The 26,638-nt window shown below is 57.3% G+C and overlaps 8 protein-coding genes across 8 annotated transcripts; 4 read left to right on the top strand and 4 right to left on the bottom strand.

Annotated features, from left to right (window-relative positions):
- Positions 1–2,017: 2,017 nt before the first annotated feature.
- BKCO1_5900021 (pre-mrna branch site protein p14) lies at positions 2,018–2,896 on the bottom strand (the record flags this gene model as incomplete). Its single annotated transcript, XM_020277609.1, has 6 exons — positions 2,018–2,214; positions 2,274–2,357; positions 2,424–2,551; positions 2,632–2,688; positions 2,750–2,773; positions 2,859–2,896. 6 exons carry the CDS (start codon positions 2,894–2,896, stop codon positions 2,018–2,020), a joined length of 528 nt encoding a protein of 175 aa, XP_020126786.1.
- Positions 2,897–4,198: 1,302 nt separating this feature from the next.
- On the top strand, positions 4,199–9,011 carry BKCO1_5900020 (phd finger and domain; the record flags this gene model as incomplete). Its single annotated transcript, XM_020277608.1, has 2 exons — positions 4,199–7,930; positions 7,983–9,011. 2 exons carry the CDS (start codon positions 4,199–4,201, stop codon positions 9,009–9,011), a joined length of 4,761 nt encoding a protein of 1,586 aa, XP_020126787.1.
- A 1,405-nt stretch (positions 9,012–10,416) lies between these two features.
- On the top strand, positions 10,417–11,828 carry BKCO1_5900019 (lectin family integral membrane protein; the record flags this gene model as incomplete). The annotated part of the gene is made up of 3 exons (XM_020277606.1): positions 10,417–11,037; positions 11,088–11,643; positions 11,701–11,828. The coding sequence occupies 3 exons, from the start codon at positions 10,417–10,419 to the stop codon at positions 11,826–11,828; spliced, it is 1,305 nt and encodes a 434-aa protein (XP_020126825.1).
- Positions 11,829–12,545: 717 nt separating this feature from the next.
- On the top strand, positions 12,546–14,902 carry BKCO1_5900018 (zn 2cys6 transcription factor; the record flags this gene model as incomplete). Its single annotated transcript, XM_020277605.1, has 3 exons — positions 12,546–13,738; positions 13,795–14,554; positions 14,639–14,902. The coding sequence occupies 3 exons, from the start codon at positions 12,546–12,548 to the stop codon at positions 14,900–14,902; spliced, it is 2,217 nt and encodes a 738-aa protein (XP_020126824.1).
- A 1,221-nt stretch (positions 14,903–16,123) lies between these two features.
- On the top strand, positions 16,124–17,090 carry BKCO1_5900017 (mitochondrial 54s ribosomal protein 19; the record flags this gene model as incomplete). Its single annotated transcript, XM_020277604.1, has 2 exons — positions 16,124–16,252; positions 16,677–17,090. 2 exons carry the CDS (start codon positions 16,124–16,126, stop codon positions 17,088–17,090), a joined length of 543 nt encoding a protein of 180 aa, XP_020126831.1.
- Positions 17,091–18,085: 995 nt separating this feature from the next.
- On the bottom strand, positions 18,086–19,382 carry BKCO1_5900016 (proteasome regulatory particle subunit; the record flags this gene model as incomplete). The annotated part of the gene is made up of 2 exons (XM_020277603.1): positions 18,086–18,364; positions 18,459–19,382. 2 exons carry the CDS (start codon positions 19,380–19,382, stop codon positions 18,086–18,088), a joined length of 1,203 nt encoding a protein of 400 aa, XP_020126830.1.
- Positions 19,383–20,319: 937 nt separating this feature from the next.
- BKCO1_5900015 (thymidine phosphorylase) lies at positions 20,320–21,645 on the bottom strand (the record flags this gene model as incomplete). Its single annotated transcript, XM_020277602.1, has 1 exon — positions 20,320–21,645. The coding sequence occupies one exon, from the start codon at positions 21,643–21,645 to the stop codon at positions 20,320–20,322; it is 1,326 nt and encodes a 441-aa protein (XP_020126833.1).
- An 839-nt stretch (positions 21,646–22,484) lies between these two features.
- BKCO1_5900014 (bub protein kinase) lies at positions 22,485–26,349 on the bottom strand (the record flags this gene model as incomplete). Its single annotated transcript, XM_020277601.1, has 3 exons — positions 22,485–24,721; positions 24,772–25,270; positions 25,390–26,349. 3 exons carry the CDS (start codon positions 26,347–26,349, stop codon positions 22,485–22,487), a joined length of 3,696 nt encoding a protein of 1,231 aa, XP_020126832.1.
- Between the last annotated feature and the right edge of the window lie 289 nt (positions 26,350–26,638).

Raw genomic sequence — 26,638 nt, 5'->3', positions numbered from 1 at the left:
CTAGAATATTCCAACCTACTCTCGTTCGTGGTTCTCGTCAAATACATTTGCTCCAAAGTACACGCAGGTTGCCAAACAGTTCGCCCGCGTCATCGAAATGAGCAAATTCAGTCCCCATTTCAACAGTGGGTATAAGTCGAATGAGAAATATTTTCCAGAACGGGTTGCAAAGGGTCAGCTTATGGTCGCGCTGCTTATTTCCGTACGAAACCGGTACGAGCTCCGACAGAGGGGGTAGTTCAACTAAGTATCCCGTCGTAGACATGAGACGTCCAGACAGTGCCTGTCCAGTAGAGTAAGATTGGCAAGTGTGGAATGCTTAGTATGGTCTCCGCTATTACCGAGACCCGCAACCTCGATATCTTCATGCTTGCGTTCTCCGATCTAGTGTCGGCCTAGAAGCATGTCAAAGAGCTTTATGTGGAAGTCCCCGACCTTTAATGCGCGTGTATCAGCTCTATCATCTCCATGTAACAGACCTGTTTTCAACGGTTGGCTTAACCCAGAGGCGCTTGGCGGTTGATAACAATGACCGAGCATAAACGGATTGCGAAGCACAATTAGTGAGTCAGCTCTAAGATCGTCCACAGAGACCTAGATATCGAGTTTACGGTGTAAACGCGAGGAATTTTAATTTAATCCTGCCTCACGGACATCGTCCAGTAGCGCTATTAGCTAAAGCAGTACCTCGACATCTACCGGACTATTTCGAGTCGTGTCTCAGCAAGCAGAAGAGTATACACCGGCGCCTCGATAAATAGGAAGGAAAAGGCAAACTAATAACGACGAATATTATTATAGGCTAGACGAGGCTGACTTAACATGATTAGGGGTAAATATATCAATAAGGTGTGACATATGAAACTAACTGTATTTAGCAAGTTCACACCTATTAGAGATAAGACCCTTAGCCAGCCTTATACCTGACAACACCTAATATAAACACTATTAGGAACTTCCGATCTAGTTAGCTAAAGTGATACTTCTCTAGAGTACGTAGCTTCGAGAAGGAATGTGCTATTAAATACTCTTGACTATGTTCTACGTGCCGGCGAAATTAATATCTTTGATGACTACGCGCTAAATCATCACTTCTTGCTGCCAGTACGCCATCTATATAATTACCTACTACGCTTACCACAGCTTCTGAAGCTCCGACCGGAGCCCGATATTTAGGCCTATTACTTTTAGCTCGAAGATTGACGCACGACGTGCCCGTTAGTGTTTCGACGGCGGTATACCCTCCGTCCCCACCCTTCATCTATCATCGAAGGCCAGCGGCGTGTTTCTTATGAGGCTTCTACGTTGGCTACGGGAGTTGATCTCGTCCAGAGATGTGAGTATTGTGCTGGCTGATCCGTGTAGTTGGTTGCGGGATGATCCTCGGGTGACAGTTGATAATTGGCGTACCTACAAGATGTCGCTTTTGGTTTTAAATTTGATAAGATGTTGATGGCTGTGTTTGACTGAATGTTGCACATCGAATGTGCATGAGTCTTGCGGAAAAGGATCGCCCAAAGCAAGCTCTCACGCGAGCCAGGTGATGTGTAGTCGAAATGCCTATTTGGGTAAACATGTCTCAAGTGATAGGACAGCAACCTTTACAGACATTCCCGCCCCAGATGCGCAGACCTCGTACTGCACTGTCGTGAAACTGCGATGCTGCATCTTGTAAATATTAGGTCGTGCATGTGCTCACTTGTGTACGAGATGTATAAGAATCTTTTAACTTTGCAATGGCACCATTGGGCGAGCCTTGATTTGTCTGCCCTACTCAATCTGCTTGCGAAGAGCTGCATAAATTAAGCAGCTCTCTTAATTTGCAAAGAATTGGGGAATACCCAATTAAGCAAGTTCGGAAATGCCCGGATCAAAGCTGCTGGCTGAGCTCGTTCATCCGCGAACCGCCTGAGCCTGAGAACCCTTCAACGCCGGCCAAGTGAATCGTGTAATAAGCTTATGAGCAGAATCCCAACCTGAACCCCGCATAGAAAGTTTCGGCCGCTGCTGCTGCATGTTACGGCCTGAAGTTGAATCCCCAGAATCCCGCTTGTTGGTAGAAGCGGAAGAAGTTGAAGATGAAGAAGAATTGAAGCTGCTGGCAGTCGACGCCGCCGGCTTGGTATCCATGCTGAAACGTACAGTCGTCGTCCTGGATTTCCTCGTTGTCGTCTTGAGACCCACGGGCTCCGGGACAGCCAGTGCCTGGGGTGCCTGGCTTTCACTGGAGTTGTCTCCCGCAGATCTCGCCTCATGCTATTCAACGCCATTACTGGTCTTGCCGGTTTCTAAGTCGGACGAGCGGCGGCTGCTGTCATCTTTCGACCTCGCCATCTTCTCGGGCTGGTGGTATAGTACTGGCACGGGAGGTCAGATGGCGCTTGCAAGGGGATGGTATAGACGAAACATAGTGGAGCACATACCGACGAGGTAGCGGTTCTGGAAGTTGAAGCCGTTGAGCTTGTCGCAGGCTTGCTTGGCGTCCATCACGTCTTCATAGACGACGAATGCAGTGCCCTTGGTGTTGTTCGCAATGCCCTGTCGGATTTGGCTATGATGTACATGTCAGCGAGCGAGGGTTGCTGGGGCGTGCGACTCGTCACGTCGGTCGGGATTGAGACTGCGACATACCGAACAGGACCGAACTTGCCGAACAGGTCGAAGAGCTCTTCCGGGGATACGTTGTAGCTGGGAGGGCAATCAGCACGGCGATGGGGTCGGGCGGGTATGGCGACGAGGCCAGACATACCTCAGGTTCTTTACGAAGAGAGCTCTGGGTAGATATCGCGTCAGCATGCATGCCATGTACAGCTTCGTGGCGCGCCAAATGCGTCACGTCGAGCGGTGAGGTGGCTCACCGGTTGACTTCTGGGGCAAGCTTTCCAGGCCGACTCATAGCTTGGCTAGCAGGTGTCGATTAAGTTCCGGGATATGGGCGGGAGATTGTGGGACTCCGAAGAGTAAGGTGGTGTATGGAGGAGGCTCTGGCGGGGAGGCGTTGGCGCATGTCGATGCCCGGCGAACGCCAAGCGCAGCCAAGCGATTACCTAATTTTCATCCGTTGCGGTAGTAACAACCCCTCGCCCCGCGCGGCCTTGCATGTGGTCAACATAGGTGATGACTTCACCGATCCTATATTCGCAATTGCCCGAAAAGACAGCACTTACGGTACCTATGAGCCCCAAGTTTCACAGAAGCGTGCATCTACCGCTGCCAAAACTTGATTGTGGATCTTGATTGTTGAGCGCGGTGCGGATCGGGGAGCATAAGGGGGCGTATTCAATTAATTAAACCCGCGATACGCGCCGGGGGTGTTAAGAGCTTCACGAATAGAGCAGGGCACGCGCGCCCTTGGCCGCCTCACTCTCGAGGTTCGCGCGAGCGCTGCAATCACTCAAGTCGCTCCGCCATCGGTACACTGTGTGCGCGCCCATACTCGTCTCCAAGTACCGCAGGAGTTCCAGGACGACAGCAGCCCCGCCACCCGCCAGCCGCGCCCCGCGCTGCGCTCTTAGGACATCGCTCGCAGTTGGCACGGCTTGAAACGGGAGGCGCAACAACGGAGGCACGGCGGCGGCGGTTCTGGCTGGAACGAGTGGACAATGGGTGCTGATGCTGAGCATCGCTGCCAAATTGGAGCTTGGAGCGTTGGCGTGTAGATAGAAGCTGTTCTGCCAGCAGAAGTAATGTCGCAGCCGTCTGCGACGGCGCCCGCGGCGGTGCTGCTGCGCGGCGCCCCCAGCAACGATGCGAGCAGGAGACAGGACATAGACCTGCAGACCCCCGTGATGTACGTGTGTGACGTGACTCGAGAAGTCTTGAACCGCTGCCGGCGCTGCGATCAGGCGGCGCGGGTGGGCGCAGAGCGTGGGTTGGTGGTGCGCTTGTTGATGCGCCTCTGCTGGTCCTGCGGTGCGGTGCCATCAATCCTCCGCAAGCCGCGCTGCCTCTCTTACACCACCACTTCCGCCGACCTCCCCTCGTCCAGCGACTTTCCACCACCGCCGACCCCCGCGCGTCGCTGCAAGCCGGGCGCACCGCTTCCCCCAGCACTCCGGGAATGCCCTCCCAGCACATCGACCGACCGACTGCAGCCCTCGGCGCGCCCTAGCCGGCGGTCTCTCTCTTTGCGGACCTCCGAGGTCCTTTCGCACCCGCTCACCCTCTCTCTCGCCTCCGCGCTGCTCTCCACGCCACAATGAAGCTCTCCAGCTTCAAGCAGCCTGTCTCCGATGCCACCCTACCGCCGCGCACACCCTCTCCGATTATCCGTTTCGTCGAGCCTCTCACGCCTACCTGCCCCACCGCATACAAAGATGGCCCATTGTTCCCGAACAGCAGTACCGGTGGCCTTGTCGAGGCTCTCCAGAACTATGGCTGGTCGGTCAGCAATTCCCACGCTGGCAAGCGCGCAAGCACCGAGCGAGTGCCCAGTGTCAGTGTGAAAGCTGAAAGGGCGCCGCCGTCGTCGCGCCAGGCCAACGGCCATGGCAGCCGCTCATCCTCACACGGCTCTCCCATAGATGCGCTGGCCGACATTGCCTCGTCTATGGCGCCGAGCCCGCTCTTTGCTTCTCCTGCCGTCCTTCCTCACTCCCAACCCTCTCCACGGACGTCTACCCGCCCCACCGGCTCGAGTTCCCGGCACTCGCACGCTGCTTCAGATGGCCACAGCTACCGCTACAGCCAAGGTTACAACTATGGTTATGACAATGGTTATGGATGCGATGAGCGCCCCTCTAAACGCGCGCGTTCAGAGGTCGCGCCTTCTGAGCAGTACCACCAAGCTACAGCCAGGCCGGTTACGAGTCACACTCAAGCTCCTGCCGTTGAGCCGCCTCAAAACATCGACCACCCTGCTAGAAACGGGCATTCGGCATTCCCGGACCGAGTTTCTTATCCTTCGTTCCCGACGAACAACGATGAAATAGACATCGCGCAAGTCCTCTTGGATCTGAGACATGGCAGTGTAGACAGCTCCCGCGGCGCACGAAGGTCTATAGCGGCTCCACAGGCTCATTTGAGCCAGACCGGCTTGTCCACATGGTACGAGATGCCCACACAAGGCCATCGACCGGGGGAGACACAATACAATGGGTTCGCCGAAAGCCAGTACCGGACCCGCCCTTATGCAAACTCGTTTTCGGCGCCGAAACCTGAACCGCTGCTCAATGGATCAGAGGTGAGTGAGGCTAAATTTGGCCCGTCTGGATCGTCCGCAGTGCAGACGCATACGCCGCCTGATGAAACGTACGACCAATCCACCGCTCACGCTATCCGCGCCGACCCTGTCGAACACAAGAAAGGGAAGGGGCACCAAGGTTGGCCGAAAGGAAAGCCAAGAGGCCCTCGAAGCAAAACTACGAATGGCAAGAAAGGCAAGGCCGCTGCCAGCGCCAATGACGGCATGCTGCTCCCTCTCCGGGAGGGTGGCCCAGATCAGCTGCAATCACCCCAGAGCCTAGCCGGTGAACCTGTAGAGCCTTCCGCCCCGGAAAACCACCCGATAGCTGCTCCTCCGCGCAACGCTACATATGATATCTCGCGGGCACGGTCAGACGCCCAACAGGCCAAGCGACGCAGCTCATTTGGGATGTATGACCCGCCAAACGTGGAGGAGAACAAAGCCGACCCCGGAAGAGCATCTTCTGTACCAGCAGAGACGTCTATGGAAATCAGACCGATATTGAATCCCAGTCAACTGCCGCCGGGTCCTGGCGAGGAAGAAGCTACGATATGTGCTGGGTGCAACTTTTCTCGGGGACCGTCTACCGGGCAGAAGGATCAGTGGATTGGTTGCAATGGATGCCAGAACTGGTATCATTTCGCTTGTGCAGGGTTCAAGAATGCTAAGGAGGTGAGCAGTGTGGACAAGTATTTCTGTCGTACTTGTAGACCAAAGTTTGGTCCGACGACATTTGTTCGCAAGTCGAAACGCGCGCAAGGTGGAGTTCGTGTAGACTACGCTGGACTCAACGAAGGCGTTTTCCGCACGTCCGAGGATGAACACGAACATCACTACATCCAGTTGATCAAGGATGGCGCATTCAATTTCCAGCCGGAGACTTTCCCACGGATGCGGCCGGAGCTTGTTACCGCCGAGAATTTCGAGAAAGGTGGCGGTTTCAAGGAGCCCATCGTCATTCCCGCATGTTGGAACCCTCGCCCGTCATTTCCTGGAGCTCCAACAACAACGGCCACCCCTTCGACCGATCCCCAAGGACAGACAGAGTCCTCTGAGAACTTCCATGAGGATGTTGAGTATGAAACTGTCGCTGACGAGGGCCAAGACTCCCTTGACATGGTCATTCCTCAAGGGTTGACCGTCCGTAGAGTTGCCGAGCTTTACGGTCCCGAGGAGAAAGTCGAAGTTATTGACGTCAAATCCCAAGAGGGCGAAGATAGGAGATGGAACATGAACAAGTGGGCGGACTATTACGAGGAAGAAGGCGACAAGCCTGTCCGCAATGTGATCAGCCTCGAAATATCACACAGCAAGCTGGGACGCCTCATCCGGCGACCGAAGATTGTTCGTGAACTCGATCTCCAAGATGCGGTATGGCCAGAGGAGGAAACAGCTCGAGGTATATTCCCGAAGGTGCAGTTCTACTGCCTTATGTCTGTCGCTGATTGCTACACGGACTTCCATATCGACTTTGGAGGGTCTTCGGTGTACTATCACATCATCAAAGGCAAGAAAACTTTCTTCTTCATCCCGCCCAAGAAGCAACACCTGAAAAAGTACGAGGACTGGTGTTTGTCTCAGGCGCAGAATTGGACTTTCCTTGCAGACGAGACAAAGGAGTGCTACCGAGTGGATCTATCCGAGGGCGACACAATGCTCATCCCGTCTGGCTGGATCCACGCTGTATGGACTCCAGAGAACAGCCTTGTTATTGGCGGCAACTTCCTTACGCGGCTCAACTATGGCATGCAAATTCGTGTCGCCGAGATCGAGAAGAACACCAAGGTGGCCAGAAAGTTCCGTTACCCGCATTTCCAGAAAGTGCACTGGTACACAGTCCTTCAGTATCTTCACCATGACCCTCTGCCACCATCCGTCATGCAGCTCTTTTATGAGGGCAAACAGTTCTCTCGCGAAATTCCCATCTGGATGGAGCCCAATAAGTTTGGACACAACTCGGACTTGGGTCCGGAGAACTACAATGCTCGATACTACTCACGCAGCGAACTCGAAGGTCTGCCTGACCTTGTAAGCTACATCTTCCGAACAGTCATGATTTCTCAAGGTCGCGTGGAAGGCATTACTGCTGAGGTGCGGAATGCGGTCACCAAATCCATCCCCAAAGGTGCCGGAGATCCACTCGAAATCATCAAGACTTTTGCTATGTGGGTGGCCTGGAAGTGTGGAAACGAGGATATCCCTCATTGGGCCCATCCCGATGCAGTACTTCCGGAGGTCGGGGAATCGGGCGGTGACAAGAAGCTGAGCGCAGCCGCATTGAAAAGGCTGGAGCGCAGGGCTTTTGTCGATGCCTTCCGGCTTCCAGAACGAGTCTCTGCGAGACAGCAAAAGAAAGCGCAGGATGCCGAAGCTGAGAGCACTTCTGAGAGTCCTTCCGGTCAACTTGTCAAGCATACGAGCACCCCCAAGACTTCTGTTCTTGGGCCTAAGCGTATAGCTTGTGATGCGTGCCGGAAGCGCAGGATCAGATGTAAGCACAAGGATGAGGTCTCGGCTCCAAATCTCAACACTCCCAGCAAGCCTGGGGAGAGGCGTCAGAGTGCCCAGATGGTCGCTGTCGTCATTCCCGCTTCCGCCAATGGTATGCCTTTGAATGGCTCTCCGAGGGTGGACCCTCAGCTTACGGCAGTTCTTGCTACCGCCTTCGATGGGCAAAATCAACAAGAGACTCCTGACGGCAAACGTGGACGGAGCAAGGCTTGCTTGGACTGTCGTAAAAGCAAGGTAAGCCGACATTGAGCGTCGCTTTGCATGTTGTAGCTAACTTCGCATTCAGCGTCGCTGCATCCATGATGAGCATGGAAACATTGATCCGATAAAGGCACAGGAAGCCCCCATCCCTCGAGGAACTCAAAGTGCCAAGAAGCGGCGTGTCAGCGGGGCCGGAGATGAGGCTGACGCGATCAAGAAGCCTAAGAAAGAATCTCGACCAAGCTTTAGTTTGCCAAGTGGCGTTTCTCCGTTCGACCATGATATGATCCCGAATGGACAACATCAACAGGACACAGAGCTGCAAGCGCAAGCATCGATGGAGGCCGCGGACGATATTCAGATGTCCGACGCACCCCCAGTGCAACCTGTTAACGATGCTATCGATATCGTCCCCGAGAGCTATCCAACAAACTCTGCAACGGCCGAGGAAGTGGTCGATGAAGTTATGACGAATGGCATCGACCATGTTGAGCCTTCACCGCAACAAGCCGCGCTTGAACCCGTGCTTACGAGCGATATTGCCCTCCCTAGCACGGAAAACGTTCCAGAACAAGTGCTCTCAACGGATCGTCAGCACCCTGTGGCCGAACAATCACCGCCTCCGCCTGGTCCTGGGCAAGCAAATGGCGTGGCACCTTCATCTCCTCTCACAGACCTTGCCAATTCCACTTCTCCGGAGCATACTCGCCAACATCAAGAAGTCCAGCCTGTCCCCGAATCACCATCTGAGCGTCGCCATTCTTCTCGCGCTTCCCGGCCAGTCGAGCGCTATTCCACGGTCAGCAACAGCGGCAGACAGTCACAACCGCCTTCAGCTAGCAAAGGTCGCTCGAAGAGCCGCACTCCGAATCCATCCAGAGGGGCCAAGCAGAACTCGGTAGCAACACCGACCCAGCAGCGACGAGCGTCGAACGCGAGCGTCGATATGAGTGCTGCGGCAAATAATGGGAAGAGGAGTATCAAGAGCGAGGACGTGGATGCACCTGAACAAAGAGCGATGAGCGTATTGCCAGGGGAGGATGAGGCCAGCATGCGGCTTATACGAGAGATCATGGGCGAGGAGAGGGGCTTGAGGAGAAGGGGAAGTAGGTAACCTGGAAGTCGAAGGAAGGAGCGTGAAAATTTAGGTGAGGGGATCATGGCAACATGAGCTGGAGAGTCGGAAACCCCACAGTCCGAGTATGAAAGGGGTGGAAAACATGGGTTTTGGGGATTAGAATGAGGTAAGCTGCCTGCCTCTTCGATTCAAGATGATTCTTCGCCAGCTGGCGCAGAAAATCGGCGGCGAAATGGAAAATCGGTGAAATCACTGGCGTTTTGTAGGTCACTGGGGGTGGAGTTACGGTCTTGCTCGGGGGTCTTCTGCGCATTTTCTCGACCTTTGCGTGCTGTTCTGACGGCAACTCGTACGTTTATTCTTGCTCTTTATCTCTCTTTCTTTATTTTTTCCCCTCGTTTATTTCCGAGCCATCATATATCGGAACGAGTCACAAGCACTCGGCCAGCTGAGCCGTTGTTCCTCCGTTTGTTGAGGAGTCATTCCCTTCTATTTACAAAGGCTCGACGGACAACAACAGGTTGGTGGTGGTAGAGCAGGTTTGAGTGGTACTCCTAATACCCCACGCAAGATTACTGCAAATTCAAAATGATTTCTTTGATTGATTTCCTTGTCCTCTTTGTATCAACACTGTCAAAGGGAATGACGGGGTGTAAAATACGTTGCTGGGCACCGTAGAAAGCAAGCAGTTGAGGGTGGGGCTCTGCATGTAGCTGGCTCTGGTCGTGAAAGCTGGGCGTTGAACAAAGTTTCCGTTTCGAGGCTGGTTGCTTTAAGAGGCACATGCAACGGCAGATCACCGGGGTGGCTCCCGTAGCCATGGATGTGGAGGCGGGACGCAAGGATTGCAGCGTGCTCGGGGCTAATATGCATGACGACAGGAGTTCGAAAGGCGTCGTCGTGCCTTCCTAGGTGGCTGCGACGCTCAATTGAGACCCACAGAGAGACTTCTTGCACGACCGAAGGTTGTCACCCGCGAGATTCCAATTGCTGCCCGCATGCGTAGGTAGCGGCGCACGGCCCGGGGCGAGCGAGCTATCGATACGCGCTGGAGCGAGCCTTCTGACCAGGACAGCTGGCGCCACAGGAGACCACCATCCCAATGGGCGACTTCACCTCTGACATCGCCGTCAAGCATGCTTTCCCCGGCGAATTTGTAATCCGACACACCCTGGACGTTTCGCCTTCCGTTGCCTCAATTGCTAAGGACTTCCGCAACGTGGTCATTTCAGCCGTCGTCGCCTGGAGCATCGTCAGCATCGTCTCGTCCGTCACCGCGCGTCGCTCCCCGTCATCCTAAGACCCCAGTGCGTCGATCCGAGCTCTGCATGTCCAGGACACGGCTAACGTCATTCTAGTCGCTACCCAGCTTCTGCGCTCAGACCCATTCGCCAGGTAGTCGACCTACCTCAGCCGCAGCCTTCTGTACATACATTGCGCCATGCATATCTCACGCCAATTCCAATCCCTGACATGGGCCGCGCTGGCAGTGTCCTCCACCCAGGCAATATCCATCATAGACAACCTCAGTTTCGGCCACAAAGAGGTCATCTCGCAGGACCGCAATTCCATCCCGGGCTGGACCGTTTCCGGCGAAGGCCATGACCCGCAGATTCTCTCTGACCGTGTCATCCTGACGCCACCATATCCAGGGAGCAAGCGCGGTCAGATATGGGCTCAGAGCCCTGTTGACAAGAGCGAATTCGTTGCGGACGTCGAGTTCAGAGCCTCGGGCCAGGACAGAGGCAACGGAAACCTACAGATCTGGCTGACCAACGGCGGAACACCGGCGGGAGGCATCAGCAGCATCTACACAGCAAGTCCCTTTGACGGGTTGGTGCTGAGCATCGACCAGTACGGCGGACATGGCGGCGAGATTCGAGGGTTCCTGAACGACGGCACGAAATCCTTCAAGGACCACCACAACGTGGATTCTTTGGCATTCGGCCACTGCCCGTATCCCTTCCGCAACCGTGGCATCCCGTCCCACCTGAGAATCACTCAGACCGCCAACAACTTTGCGGTGGAGGTGGATGACAAAACATGCTTCTCGACCAACAAGGTACGTCACGCCCACCCAGGAAGTGTGGTTATATCTAATCAATCCCGCAGGTGAACATCCCCGCAGGCTACAAATTCGGTATCTCCGCTGCTTCGGCGGAGAACCCGGATTCCTTCGAGATCTTCAAGTTCACTGTCTCCACTGCGGATGGGGCTACTCCGCCTCCGCCGCCGGCCGAACAGCAGCAGCAGCAACAACAACAACAGCAGCAGCAGCAGCAACAGCAACAGCAACAGCAACAACAACAGCAGCAGCAGCCGATCCAACAACAGCAACAGCCCGCTGCTGGCTCGATCTCACAGGATCAGTTTAATGCTCTCAACAGCCGTGTAGAAGGGATCAACAAGCGCGTTGATGGAATTTACAGCCTTCTCCAAGAACTGAAGGCCAGGCACGAGCAGACTCACAACGAGCTGCTAGCGTTCAACAAGGGTGGACCTATCTACGACCACGTCGGGGCTGTTGAGTCCAAGGTGGGCAAGATTGAGGGCATGTTGATTGCCGTGCAGAAGGATCTGGAAGGAAAGGACTACCGCGACCACCTCGCGAAGCTGCAGAGCACGTTGAGGGACACCCACGCCGGATTGCAGGACTCGTTCTCTGATGGTAAGCATTCCCGGATTCGGCGCGACTCGATCAAACGGCAGCTAACTCTGGGCACAGTGGTGACGAGGCACGCGCCCCAGATGTGGACATTTGTTTTCTTGATTGTCATCGCGCAAGTGCTGATGTTTGGCGGGTATTTGGTGTACAAGCGGCGGCGGGACAGTGCGCCGAAGAAGTACCTGTGAGGCTTTGCGGATGTGGCTGATGGGAAAACGGCGGCTATCTCTTGTGCGTGCGGCTGGGCGAGGCGCGGGGGTTCTGCGGGCAGCGCGGGCGGAGAGGCGGGCAGAAAGCGGACCGGGACCCGGAGTTCTGGAGCAAGGCGGATATGGAAGTCGTAGGATACACGGAATGCTAGAGATGCTTCACGGCCCATGGTGGAGTGGGCGCGCTGAGCCCAGGATCTGCGGCAGTGACGCAGTGTGAGGAGCCTAAACCGCAGCCTGACTCGAGCCGCGCCTTACCTAAGCAACGCAGACCTGACGCTCTCCATCCGCATCCGCATAGCTCTGCCCCGATCACCACCAACATCACCTGTCGCGAGCGCAATTAGCCATGTCCTTTCCGTAGCCCCCCGCCCGCCTTGCGCTCGACCCCCCTTCTCAGCCGCTCTCCCCGACGCCTTCGCCGCAAAACACCACCTGCTCGGTCATCGCAGCTCGACTGCTAAATTTCTGAACCGGCGCCCCCACAGCACACGGCCGAGGCGTCCGAGCAATTGTACAACAAGGTACGCTCCCGGCCGTCTCTTCTCTGGCCCAGTCGCCTCAATTGACGCCCGCGTGCAGCGTCGTGTGCTGCCTGCGACTCGCTCAAGCTCACCCGATCCATCCGCAGAGCACAGCTCTACCTCGATCGCTCCCCCCAACTTTCGCTCCTGGCCCTGCCGCCCCGCCGTCGCCATGTCGCAGTATCCACCGCCACCCACCGCCGATCAGCAGCATTATGCGCCCATCTACCCCGCCGCCGCCAGCGCACAGCTGATCGAGGCCGCCGCCCAAGGACAGCCGCAGCCCACCGAAGGCTTCAACTTCAGCCCGTCAACAAGTCAGTCGCTGTACGCCAAGATCGAGCCGAGCTTCACCGACCCGAATCAAAACCAGGGGCCTCCTCACGATGGCGGGTACCCGGGTAACGGCGTGCATGTCGACCAGCAGCATCACCCCATGTCCATGCCGCCGCCTCCCCCACCCCAGGGCGTAGCGAGCGTTGGCCCGGATGGCCAGCCGCAAAAGGCGAATCGGTTACGGAAGGCCTGCGACTCGTGCAGCATACGGAAGGTCAAGTGTGACGAGTCTGGTCCGCCGTGTCGCGCTTGCGCCGCGCTCGATATTCCCTGCACCTTTGACCGTCCGAGTCGCCGGCGAGGTCCCCCGAACCGCCATGCCGAGGCCATCAAGAAGCGCCGCCTTGAGGGCTCCCCGAACAACATGTCTCCGGGCTCCCCGTCGTCCCCGACCAATGCGGCGCATGCTCTGGCTGCCCTGTCGACTCACCCGCCCCTATCTGCAGAGTCTATTGCTCCTTTGGATACCATTGAACATTTCATCAATGACTATTTCACCTACATCCATCCGCTTTGCCCCTTTCCTCACGAACCAAGCTTCCGCGAATCTTTCAGGAGAAGGGAAGACTACAACAACCGCCCCTTCCTGGCGTTGTTGGCATCGATGATAGCAGCGCTCGTTTCGTCTTTCCCCCGGAAACCTCGCCTAGTCCTGAAGGCGCAGGGCCGACAGGGTCTTTTCCCAAATCACATGAGCCTCATTAACCGGTGTCAGCAAGTATGTGCTGCGGCGAGAGGACCTGCTCTGCTTGAGCGGGATGATCTGACTGTGTATGATGCGGCAACCAGCTACCTTGTCGGCCTTTCGCACGCCTACATCTTCCGTTGGAGGCCGGCACGCCTCTATTTTGCCGAGGCGCTGTCTATCATAAGAGCACTGGGCCTGCATGATGCGAAGTCTGAGTTCTACAGGCCGCAAAATAGTGCAAACGGTGACGCATCCCGGGATGGCATGCCGCCGCTTGGGCCAGACTATATCACGCTCGAGATGGGAAGGAGGATCTTTTGGACTACATTCGTAAGCTGGCGGTAAGTGGTCGATCCATGTGCGTACAAAGAAGATATTTTGATTGACCCAGTTCAAGTTCGATGGCGCAATCCGGCTCCATCCACGACGAACTTGTGATTCTCCCGGAAACTCCTGGGAAGCCCTACCCACCGCTGCCCTTGGAGGTCGATGACCTTTACATCTACCCCAACCACATCGAGGCTCAGCCCTCGGGCGTCGTGCCAGAGCTCGTTGGCTTCAATGCCAACGTGAAGGTGTACCAGTCGTACACCACGCTCGCCACAACAGAGCTCACCTACGGCATCAACGAGGTCTTTGACTGGGAGAGGCAAAGCAAGGTTCTTGATCAAAGTCTGCGGAGTTCCAAGCGTGTCCTTGACGAACTGCCGCCGGAGCTGTCAGTCTGGCTGGAGGGAGCGCACGAGAACCAGGTGCCAAACCTGTTTGCGCCAGGCCAAGAAATGCAGGGCAGGGAGCCACTCATGCTTTTGGCGTTGAACGGCTCGGAGCAGAACTCTGAGGAGAAGCGAAAGACGCAATATGAGATCCAGAAGGCGAACATCTACCTCAGCCAACTGGCTACGCGGTCGTACATCACGGAGAGATACTTCAACATGCGCGATATGAACAACCACACGAAGGCGCAGAACCAGGAGCAAAGCTCGCCTGCTGTTGGGGCCGCCGGGCTTGACTCGATGCTGCAGCAGGAGCCCAGTCCAAACTACGACACGCTCGATCACGACATGACGACGGAGAAGGACAGGATCGTCAAGGACCTGCTGCGGGTGCTGCAGAGCATCAGCCAAATCCACATGGAGCCGAATGCGGACAGTTTTGTAAGTGTGCAAGATGAGCCCGGAGCGATTGCACCCCTCCGTTTGGCAATTGACACTGAGACTTGGTTTCTGTTTTCTTTACAGACACACAAGGTTCGGCAGATTGTATCGACGCTGCTCAACGAGCCGCAAGACCGCAAGAGCAGCGTGGCGCTGCAGGCGGAGCAGTACCTGCACCACTTCCTCGAGATCCTGGTGAGGCTCGACCGCGTGAGGCCCACGGATCCAAGGAACCAGGATGCTCCCGAGGACGAGGAGGCGGAGCTGAAAAACTGGGCGGATCTGAGAGAGTATCAACTCAAGATCGCACAGGCGGGTGGAGCGTTATCTCTGCAGGGGAATCCTTGAAGAGTGGGGGGGAGGGGAGTAAGGGAGCACACTTTCTCTGCGGACCTCGTTTTGGCGCTGGTGTTTTCTTTCCTTCTTTTCCAAAAACTTCGGCCTTTCCTTTGTTTGACGGACTTGATGCCGCTTGCGCTTCTCACGCACCCTCGGAGAAACCTCTACTGGAAGTCCGGTGCCGACGGGGTGCGTTGTCGTTTCGCTGCTGGATCGTTATCTTTCTTGGCGGGGCTGGGCTGAGAGGAAGGAGCAAAATCTTCTCGAGATTTCTGTCCCCTCGCGTGTTCAAAAAGCAAAAGGCTACAACACTGTGCGCACGACACGGACACGGATTGCAATGTCAGCCGCGCGGCCCATCACGGGTGCTCGGAAAGGGAGGGAAACGGGAGGATGAAGGCATGAGCAGAGACAGAGACAGCCCAGGAATTGCGGGAAGAAGACGTGTCGGGATAAACCGGGACGGTAGCAGGGAATGAGGACAACGGACTGTTACTGTGTAGGATAGAGATTGCTCGTACAGTCGCTCTGGCGGAGGGGGCCCGGTCAAGTGGAAAGATTCCAAAGGCTGTTTTTCACCGGAGACGTCGCTTGTGCTGTATGTATGCATTGGGGGGTCAAGCTGGCCAGCTGGCTACGCAGAGCTCGTTGCAGATATGGAATTTTCAAGTCTCTAGCTATACGGGAGGAAGGCATATCCGTTGCCTCTAGTATTGATACAATCCTTACTGTCACTGGACACTATTATTACCAAAAATGAAATGTGACGACGGTGATCATGGCCGCGTGCCAACATCTTATACGGCAACGCTCGCAGACCAACCGCGCAGCTTTGCCCTTGCACCGCACACCACCGCCGCGCGCGCACCAGCGCGGAAGATCGCCGCAAGCTTCTCGACCTTCCCCGAACATTTTCCCGGGCGAAACCACCACCACTCACTCCGTCCCTCCCCACGCACATACACACGCACACGCACACACCCGGAGTCGATCTCTCCCCATCACCTCCGCCGTCCAGACTCAACAACAACAGGCCCCGCGGGCCCCGAGAAAGACACGCACGCAGCAGCAGCAGCAGTACCTAACGTCGGAACTCCGAGCCTTCCCGACAGCGAACGAAACCCCCCGAGCCGCGATTGCGCGACACACAGACATACACACAAGGGCCGTCCGTCCGTCCGTTCCGTCGATCAGACAATATAGTGAAAGAAGAGCAAGAGTCGCGACACAATGGCGAAGAAGGCGATACAGAAGGACCAGATCGTCAAGCTGATCGTGGGGGCGGGCCAGGCCAGCCCGTCGCCGCCGGTGGGCCCGGCGCTGGGGAGTAAGGGTGTGAAGAGTATGGATTTTTGCAAGGTATGTGTGTTGTCGGGTTGTGTGTGTGTGGGTGTAGTTTGATTTTTTTTTTGGGCGGCGGGGGAGGTGGGTGGTCGTTTGGCTGTTTGTTTGGGCGGAAGCGTGCGGCGTGTCTTTTTTTTTCTTGCCCTTCTTGCTCTGTTTCTTTCTTTTTTTTTTTGCGCCGCAAGTGAGGGCTGGGTTCTCCCCGGGCTTCTTCGGCTTGTTCCCGCATTGTGAATTGGTTCGGAGGCACACTCTCGGGCGGGGGAGGGCCATCAATCATACACACACACACACCTCTTCATTCCCTTTGCTCCACACACTCTCTCCCCGCTTCTCCCCAACCACCACATCCATACCGCACTCCATCCAACATCAAAACGAAAACCAAGAAGAAAAAAAAAAGAGAAAAAACTAACCCCCCCTCCCCCCTCACCCCCAGGAATTCAACGCCCGCACCGCGCACTACAACCCGGGCACCCCCATCCCCGCCCGCATCACCGTCCGCCCCGACCGCTCCTTCCACTTCGAGCTGCGCACCCCGCCCACGGCCTCGCTCCTCCTCGCCGCCGCCGGCGTCAAGCCGGGCAAGAACAACAAACCGCGCGGCGCCGGCAACACCGCCGGCCCCAGATCCAACGCCGAGGGCTCCGCCGGCCGGGCGGGCACGGGCAAGAACGTCGAGGTGAGGGGCAACTCGGCGACGGGCACGGTGGGGACGGTGAGTCTCAAGCACGTTTATGAGATTGCGCGCATCAAGCAGGGGGAGGTGCGGTTGAGCGGCGTGGAGCTGAGGGCGTTGGTGAAGAGCGTGGTGGCGCAGGCGGGGAGTATGGGGGTGGTGGTCGTGCCGTAGGTGGGGGGCTTCTTTTCGGCTTCTTTTTCTTTTTTTTTTTCGGAGGGGCGGAGAGAGGGGCGGGGAGAGAGAGAGAGAGAGAGAGAGAGGTGGATGGGTGGATGGGTGGATCGGGGGTTCGGTTGGAGCTGAAGACGGTTGTTGCCCCCTCCCTCCCACCGGCGGCCACCGGTTGGGTTGAGGATGGCTAGGGTGGAGAGTGTGGCTTTGTCTCTGTCTGGCTACGGCCGGCTCGGACTTACTGGGGTGAGATGACGAAAAGAGCCATTTCAAGGGACTCTGGAGTATTGTGATGCGGGTAGAGAAGAGTCTACGGGGGAAACAACAGGCTTGGAGAAGGGGGGGTGGGGGGCATTCTGAAACCTTTTGCTACACTCGAGAGAGGAGGGGGGAGAAGGGGAAGAGAGATTGCCCTGGACGAGGTCTTCATAACGGTTTTAAATCCCCCTGCTCAAAAAACAACGGCGGAGCCCTGCACACAAAAGTCGCAAGCATTTGTAAGAATACCAATTGACCATGTATATCCATTCACATTGCATGCAATTGGAAAGTTCCACTCTTGATGGGGACGATGGAAAAAGGCAGGCGTGATTATCGCGCACTGGACGCACGCATGCATCTATCTTTTTCCCTTTAACCTCTGATGATACATTACAGAACATCACTCAGGCCTATGATAAAAATATGAGTTGGAAAAGCGTCATACCGGTCCAAACAAAACACCCGTGGCGCCATCCATCATAATCGGATTTTTCATACAAAAAAAAAGTGTATCCGGAATGCTTCCTCATCTCGTAGTCTCTCGCTCATGCTACATAGCTAGAAGCCATGGCACTCTGCCCTTTTCCCAGCCATGTAATGAGCTCTACTTCCCATCCCCCACAATGATCTCCTCCTTCTTCCTGTCGCCCCACTCCTCAACGGTGGATCTGTCTTGTCTTGTGACGGGACAGCACCAAAAGAGAGAGGGAGAGAGAAAAAAAACAACCAAGCACTCAGACAATCGTCTCCAGCTCCCTCGCGTACCCCAGCGTGTTCTGGATGATCTGGCCGCTCAGCTGCATGACGTCCTTCTCCTGGCTCAGCGTTTCCTGCTCCTGCTGGGGGAAGTAGATGCGGCCGTCCTTGCCGAACCAGCCACGGCTCTTGGCGAACTCGATGACGGCGCCCTCGCTGTCGAGGAAGAGGAGCGACTTGGCGTCGGTGATGGGGATGGAGGGGTAGGCCTTTTCGCTGCACGAGGCAATCTCGTTGCGGATGGTGGCGACGAGGACCTACAAGAAGTCAGCATGTACGACATCACGAATCGTCTCCGCCTTTGTCTGATAAGGCGTCGAAAGGGGGGGGAGAGAGAGAGGCTCAGCTCACATTCGAGAAGACGCTAAACTCTTCGCTGGGCACCCGCTCGCCCTTGGTCTCGCCCCAGACGCGGTCGTAGCTGCCCTCCATCAAGGCCTGCTCCAGACGGACGGGGTACTGGATGAACTGGTCGTCCTCGAGGCTCGAGGCCGAGGCGCCGGTGGCGGCGCCGCTCTGGGCGACGACCTCGAGGCTCTCGAGCAGCGTGTGGAAGCCGGCGTAGTCGCCCTGGCTCAGCAGCAGCAGCAGGTAGAGGCCGGTGATCTTGCTGGCGCCGCTGCCGCGGCGGGGGAGCACGCGCTCGGGCAGCTGGTAGAAGGGCTGCAGCGAGTGGAAGTAGCGGGTGAAGCCGTCGGGGTCCTGCTGCTTGATGCTGAGCAGGGCGCCCAGCTCGAGGATCTCGCGGGCGGCCAGCAGGTGCTGCGGCGGCGACGACGCCGTCGGCAGCAGCGCGTTGTGCTTGAGCAGCGTCACCTTGGCGCGCGAGAGGAGCGGCGTCGCGGCCGACGGGTTGCTGCGCAGGGCCGTCTGCAGCTGCTGCGTTATGGTCTGGAGCTCCTTGTCTGCCATGGCGTGGGTAGAGGCGGAGGGCGGTTGCGGCGGTGCTGCTGAGGACGAGGGTTCGGGCGGTGGCGGGGATTGGGCGGATGCGGAGACGGCGGCGGGGGGCTCGGGGCGGGATGGAGATGGGGCAGCGGGTGTCGCGGTGTTTGGCGGTGGGGGGAGTGGGTGATGGGTGGGTGGAAGTTGAGGACGGCGTTGGCGGTGATGGTGCTGGTGAGCTCCGGGTGCTGGCGCTGCGCTCGGAGCTTGGGGCGATTTGGCGCCGGCCTTCAGCCGGGCGGATACGTCAGGCACCGCAAAGCTCCGGTCCCAGCCTGCGCACACGGGCTGCTCGAACGTGCGCGGGAAGCTGAAGAAGGCGCGGTTCATGCTGTGCGTGTGCAGGGCTGTGTCGAGGTCAAACACGCTTTCCGAGTCTGCCAGCCGTCTGCCAGCCGGGCGCTATAAAGCCAGCGGCTGACAGGGACCAGCAGAGCAAGGGACCACGCACATGGGCGCTGCCGGGCCGCGCAGGGCGACGAGCCAGATGACCACACGGCGCCTTGCTCTTGCTCGTAGCACGCACGCGCGCACGCCTGGCCGTGGCTGGCCCTGTGTCTCCCTCCCTCCCGGTTACACGGCCGCATATCTTTGCCCAACCAACGGAGCCGGACGCGCCCCATCTGCCCAGCAAGCGCACATGCGTTTTGATCTCACCACCACGCCTGCAGCGCCTAGCCCATTAGGCCTTCCTTGACGTATCCGAGGCAGCAGCAGTTAGAGAGCGGTGCACTTGCATGGAGATGACGATGGCTCGTATGTAGGCTGCAGCTCGGCTGCAAAAGAAGCGGGCCTCTCCGACTATTATGTCTTGCCAATGATATCGCCCCAAACTTGCCTAGGTTCTGATTCTATTTGCGGACGCCACGAACTTGTATCGACATTCAGCTATCTACTTTAGCTCTCCATTCAGGAAGATAGATTATCGCATCCTTCGTAAGAGCGTGAGATTACCGAATCCCATGTAATCTACCACGTGTATGTGCATGTGCATGTGCAGTCAGCTTCACATGTGCTGTAGTCAAACCTCTTTTGGAGGAAAAGAAACAGAAAGGAATAACCTGAAAGCCACTTCCGTTGGTCTGCAAGATATACCATTTATTTCCATCCATCTATATAGGGGACCTGCTCTGCTCTGCTCTGCTCTGACCCAAGCAGGAGCCATCTCCCAAATTCTTTTCTTTCTTTTTATCCAAACCGAGCTACGCCTTTATCCCACCACCATCGTCATCATCGTCATCATCATGATCCAGTCCCACCATGGAACCTACAACCTCATGAGCACCACCTCCCTCTCCGCCTTCGCCTTCGCCCCAATCCTATACGCCGCCTTCAGCGCCGTCGCCGCATCCTTCGCCTGCTGCTCGCTCTGCGCATGCACAACGCCAATCGGCTTGCTCTCCGTGCCCACCTGCTCACCCGGGAAAGCCAGCTTCGTGAACCCCACAGCAGGATCGACATCGTCCTGCGGCCTGCGCCTGCCGCCTCCGAGCGCGACGACCGCCAGGCCGACAGAGCGCGTGTCCACATCCTCCACCACGCCGTCCTGATCAGCAAACACCTGCACCACAACCGGCGCCTTGGGGAGATACTTCGCCGGGTCGTCCATGAAGTCCGCGGGGCCCCCCAACGCCTCGACCATCCTCCCGAACCGCTTCGCCGCCTCCCCGCCCTCCCACGCCGCCAGCAGCTTCTCGCGCGCCTGCGCCCTCGTCTCCGCCAGCCGCGCCTCGACCAGCGTCTCCTCCGCCAGCGCGAGCGTAATCTCCCACAGCCGCTCGCTCCTCACCTCGCCCTTCAGCAGCGCGACCGCCTCCTCCACCTCGACCGCGTTCCCCGCCGACCGCGCCAGCGGCGCCTCCATGTCGGTGATCAGCGCGCGCGTGCGCGTCCCCGCGCCGTTGGCCACCGCGACGATCGACGCGGCCAGCTCCTCCGCCTGCTCCACCTTCGCCATGAACGCCCCGCTCCCCGTCTTGACGTCCATGACCAGCACGTCCAGCCCCGCCGCGAGCTTCTTCCCCAAGATGCTCGCGGTGATGAGGTCGACGCTCTCGACCGTGGCGGTGACGTCGCGGATGCCGTACAGCGTCTTGTCGGCGGGGGCGAGGTCCGCCGTCTGCCCGATGATGCAGCACCCGACGTCGGCGGTGACGCGGCGGAACGTGTCGGGCTCCGGCGTCGCCACGTAGCCCGGGATGCTCTCGAGCTTGTCGAGCGTGCCGCCCGTGTGGCCGAGGCCGCGGCCGCTGATCATGGGCACGAAGCAGCCCGTGGCCGCGAGCAGCGGCGCCAGCGGCAGCGAGATGAAGTCGCCCACGCCGCCGGTGCTGTGCTTGTCGACGACCGGGCCGGGCACGAGGTCGCGCGGCCAGGCGAGCACCTGGCCCGAGTCGCGCACCGCCGTCGTGAAGGCGATGCGCTCGTCCAGCGTCATGCCCTTCATGTAGACGGCCATGGCGAAGGCCGCGATCTGGCCTTCCGAGAGCGTCTTGGCGGTGATGCCCGCGACGAAGCGCTGGATGTCCGAGGTGCTGAGGGTGAGGCCGTCGCGCTTGCGGCGGATCACTTCTTGTGGGAGCCAGGCGTCCATGGTTGTTGTTGCGTGGTGTGCGTGTGTTTGTGGTGGGGTTTGAGCGGAAGGGTCGGGTGGTGAGGTGGAATAGTCGAGGTGGTCGAAATCGTCGTCCGATATCGAGTCTGAGGGTTTGGAGACTGGCGGGGTGGATGATGGCGGGAGATGTCGATGGGAGAGAGGAGTAGTGTGGAGTAGCGGGGGAGGAAAAGGAGACGGGCGAGCGGGAGCAGTGGAGCGTGGGGCGCTCCTTTTCTAGTAATAATAATGGAGTTACGAGGTGGTCGTCTAACTAGGTTCAACAAGGTGGCCTGAGACAGCTGCGTTTGTTTACCGCCCAGGTCAGCTTGCATGTGCATGGCCGAAACAGCGGAGGCGACGGGGCGGCGGGGAGCTCATACCGCAGATATTGGAAACGCTGCTGAAGCTGCAGCCGCACCCCGTGTTTCCGAGTGACTTGTACTGGCCATTGGAGTGACGGGCAGCGGCATTGGTTTATGTAGGTCGTCGTCGTATCGCAGCGGAGGGCGCCGCGGCCGTGCGTGCGGTGCTGCCCCGCGGCGGGGAGCTGCGGCCGGATCATCTTCGGCTGCCTCCGGCCCGCTGCTGCATGAGGATGAAGTCGGGGGTGCCCAGCAGCAGCCCTTCTCACCTGTAGCACGCGCCTCCGGAACGGTGATGAAGTAGAAAACGAGAATTGCATTCGAGCTTCCATCGGGAAAACGCCAAAACTCCTCCTCCAAAACCAATTGGTATACCGCCATCCAACCTCAAACACCGAAGCCATGCCCAAATGAACACACGAGTCATCCTCTCACCGCTCGCCTCCCATCTGCTCGTTATCGACACGTGCGTCTTCAGTAGCTCTTCCTTCCCTTCTTGCCACCTACTCTCTCCTCCATCCTCCTAACCAGCCCCTTCAAGCCCACTCCCCTCTCGCAGTTTGCCTCCAGCCACGTCTCCATCCCTTCCCTACACCTCTTCATTCCCCTGAGCACCGGCAACTTCTGCCCCTCCTCCTGCTCCATCCACTTCGTCGGATTGAGCAGCAGGTCGAACAGCTCCCCCCACAGCTCTGTCTGCCAGTAACGCTTGAAGCTTTCCCTCAGCCTGTAAGTCTTGGTCGCGCCCGCGCCCAGCACCGCGCCTCTTTCGGCCACCGTCTCGATGTATTTGCCAAACAGCAGCGAGTGGATCGTGGCCGCGAGGCCGTGGTAGTCAACCTGAAAGGTCCACGGCCGCATCTCGCGCATCTCGGCGCAGTCTGCCTCCGTCGTCTTCCAATCGGCGACGAATTGCACGTCCGCCTTGAACGCCCGCATGTCGATGCCGCGCCCCAGGTCGATGAGCGAGATGCCCTTGCGCGACCATCCGCCCGAGCCGTCTGCGCTGTACTGCGACGACCACTGGCCGTCCGGGAGCGATGTGTCCAGCCGGGCAAGGACGTTGTCGGCCTTGAGGTCGCCGTGGATGATGCCCTTGGCGTGCAGAGCCTCGACCGTGCGCAGCAGCTCGATGGAGAAGAACATGGCGAGCTGCTCGTCCATGACGCCAGCGCCGCCCGTGGTGACCTCGGCGCGGGCGACGTTGACGAGATCCAAGAGAGTGCCTTGGTCGCGGTACTCGAGGACCAGGTAACACTCGTCGCGGAACATGCGCATCTCATACGCATGAATGATGGACTCGGCCGCGCGGGACACGCCCAGACGGCGATGCGCCTGACGGATTATGTAGAACTCCCACGCCGAGGGCGGATCTTCCATCTTGATGGCTTCGAGCGGCTTGCGAGTGACAGAGCCGAATGCGCCCTTGCCCATCTGTGCTGGTCCCTCATCCTCGTCGATGTCCATTCCAATGGTTTTGCTTTCGGCAAGGTACACGGGAGCAAACGCACCTTCGCCGAGCTGACGCTTGATTGTGTATTCTCGGTCGCCGCCGTCGAAGTAGATGGTCGGGGGGATGAAGGTGCTTCCGTTCTTCTCGCCACCGCCCTTCGCTTTGGCAATGGCCTTGGTGAACTTTTTGATCTCCGCGTGGCGACCGTAGGTGCGGTCAGGTTCGGCATGGTATCCGTCGTAGCTCGAAATTGGCGGGTGAACGTTCTCTAAGATCGTCTGGCGAACCTGCTCATCTACAGGATTGCACTGCTTATCCTGGATGATGGGTCCCTTGGGCAAGACATCCTTGATTTCTTGTGGGAAGGCTTGTCTGGGAATTCCTAGAGGAGCGGGCTTAGACTTCGGCAGAGCAGGCTGCACCATCCTGCCGCCATTCTCTTTCATAGCTTCCTCCAGAATCTCGTTGAACGATCCGCTGAGGTCTTCCGTGTGATCCTCCAAGATGGTGGGTGTCTTGCCTCCCGAATGCCGGCTGGGCGTCTTCGCGTTGAAGAAGTCCTTCTGTTCTGCCAACACTGTCGCGGCACCAAGAGACGACTCGGTATTTTCCGCAATTGGTGTCATGAATGGTAGACGGTTGTTTGCCATTTGCACTTGGTCTCGATATGTCCATCTAGGAACCTCAACGTCCTCTGGCGGGACAGGGACATAGCGGGTGAGCAAAGCAGCGGGCTTGTTATCTGGTGAAGTCGGCGTGTGGAGGTCCTCAGGTTCCTGTGAGCCTCCGTATCCTTCATCGTCATGGACTCCTGTTGTAGATCTTCTTGTCGTTTCGTCCTCGCTCTCGCCTTCTTCTGATCCACTTGCTTCCGACTCCGTGTCGTCTCTTGGAATATGCCTGCTTTCCGTGAACTCTGACCAGGCACTCGCGCGGCTGGCATTGGTGTCGTCGTCATCGGCCATCGCGCTCTTCATCGTAAAGTCGCCCTGTGTCGTCTCGTCTCCATATTCGCTCTCCGTGCCGGACATTCTACCAGTACAGGTGCTATCCCCCGCACTGGTGTAGGTGTCATCGTCATCGCTCTCTTCCTCACTTTGATCCTCATCAGACTCCTCCTTCGTTTCCTTTAGAGGCTGATTGAAAATGCCATAGATCTCATCCATGGCTTCCTTGGTGTTGATAGTCATTGTCGGTTCCGCGGTCTTCTTCCTCCTGACAGGTTTATGACCTGTCGGGGATCCAAGGTTTGCTCGGACTGGAAACATCAGCATGAATGATTCTGTTTGGAGGATAGTCATGACTTACTCGTCTGCGTCTCATTTTGAACTTCCATCACCTTTATTTTTCTCGTCCTGTTCGCCCGCTCCTCCTTGCGCTGCTTCTTCAACATCTTGGCCCTTTGGATTTCCTCCTGCGACGGCGGTGCATTCTCATCGTTAACGTCGTTAAGCGCAACGCTCTGTTGTAGACCTTTAGCGAGCATGGCAACAGGGTCCTTCATCGGTGACTGCTGCGGATCTTTCGGTTTCAGTATGTTCCTCTCCTTCTGCTCTTTTCTGGCCCGTTCTTGCTTCCGCTTCTCCTCATCTTGGCGGTTGATCGCTTTCCAGTCGTACTGCATCCATCCCCTATGCTTCGCTCGTAGCTCCTCGAAGCAGAACTCCGCGGCCATCGGGTCATCTGCATTCGGGTACACAGCCTCTAGATTCACGAAGACACGTTCGATCTTTCCCGTTCGCGGGTTCACGGTCTGCTGAGCTTCACGCATGGAGCTGTTCTCCGCAGATAGAGATTCGGATAAGGACTGCATACACATAACATAGCGTAAAAGCACGCCGTCCAAAATTAGTCCTGGTCTTCGTAAATATTTCGGAAGAGAAATGGGGAAATAAGCGGAGGAGGCATCTCAATGCGGAAACTTACCTGATCCTTGAATATCATCAGCTTCTCCGTGCCAACGTTCCTCTTGCCTCCATTCAACTTCTGTCCCGCCCAAGCCTGAGCTTCCTGTTTGTTCTCCTTCTTGCGCTCCGCCATCGTCTGGATCGACTCGCCTTTTCTGGCAGCGCCCCCCATAACGGACTGCTTGGGCTCATTCGTGTCGGCGAAAATGGCCATCTTGGCCTTCTTCTTGGGTGCAACTCCAGATGAGCCGCCCTGAGGGTTGGGTGAATCGGTAGCCGAGCCGAAAGCATCACCCTTGTCTGCCAGCGCCGCCCTTACGACCGGAAGTGCAGGGCTCGATGGGCCGTTGCTGTCCTGATCGCGAGCCTCCATGCGCTGCTGGAACTCTCCGTACTTGCGCAGCAGACGAGCGCTCGGGTGTGCTTCCTTGTCGACGCCCATGGCGAACACCTCCTCAGCCTGGTTCCAACGCCCCTGCGTCTCCAAGTATGCCGCGAATTCCTCGTAGAAGAGCGCGAGACCGTCGCCGATGTTGTGGCGAGCCAAGAAAGCGAATGTCTGCCTTGGCTCATCGGAAAACAGTTTGATGTAATTGAGCCAGAGCTTGAGGTAGCGCGGGTCGTTTCTGTAGTGCGGTGATTTGAGGAACGCTTTGGTCGCTCTCTCAAGCAGTGGCAGCAGCTGCGATTGCTGGGAAGTAGGGTTGGGGTATGTGTCGAAAGTCCACTTCACGTAGCGGTCGTAGACGTCGAGTGGGTCGTCGGACTCGTCGATGGTCTCGAGCTCTCTTTCGAATTCTTGTCGCTTGACATTGTTGATCTTCTCTTGGTCGGAGGGAATAGGCTTCAATGCATTGTCGGCATTCTTGGGCGATAGAACAGCCGCTAGTGCTCTTGCTGACCGACCGCCTTGCACGCGCTGGATGTTCTCTTTATGTGGCTCTATCTCGTCAAAGTTGATGAGGTCGTCGGCCGCCATAGTGACGGAGGGTGGGGTATCTCGTGAAAGGAAAAAGAAAGTGGAAAGAAGGCGATAGATTTGCAGGTGGCTTTAGTGAGATTTGGCAAGTTATTCGGTGGTGGCGAGCTGGTGGTTAGTAGAGATTTGTCGTAGGTGTTGGGTAGAAATGTTTGGAGATGGAAGCGACGACTGTTGGTAAACAAGCGCCAAGCCGCTAACCGTCGCGGTGCAACACGTGCCGCCACTTGGCCTCCACGCGTTGCCTCTACACGCACGCACCACTCACAAAATATCAATCGGCTTCTTT

This window comes from Diplodia corticola (assembly GCF_001883845.1).
Source record: "Diplodia corticola strain CBS 112549 chromosome Unknown scaffold59, whole genome shotgun sequence".
Classification (NCBI taxonomy): Eukaryota; Fungi; Ascomycota; class Dothideomycetes; order Botryosphaeriales; family Botryosphaeriaceae; genus Diplodia; species Diplodia corticola.
This window is presented reverse-complemented; position numbering and strand designations above follow the sequence as displayed.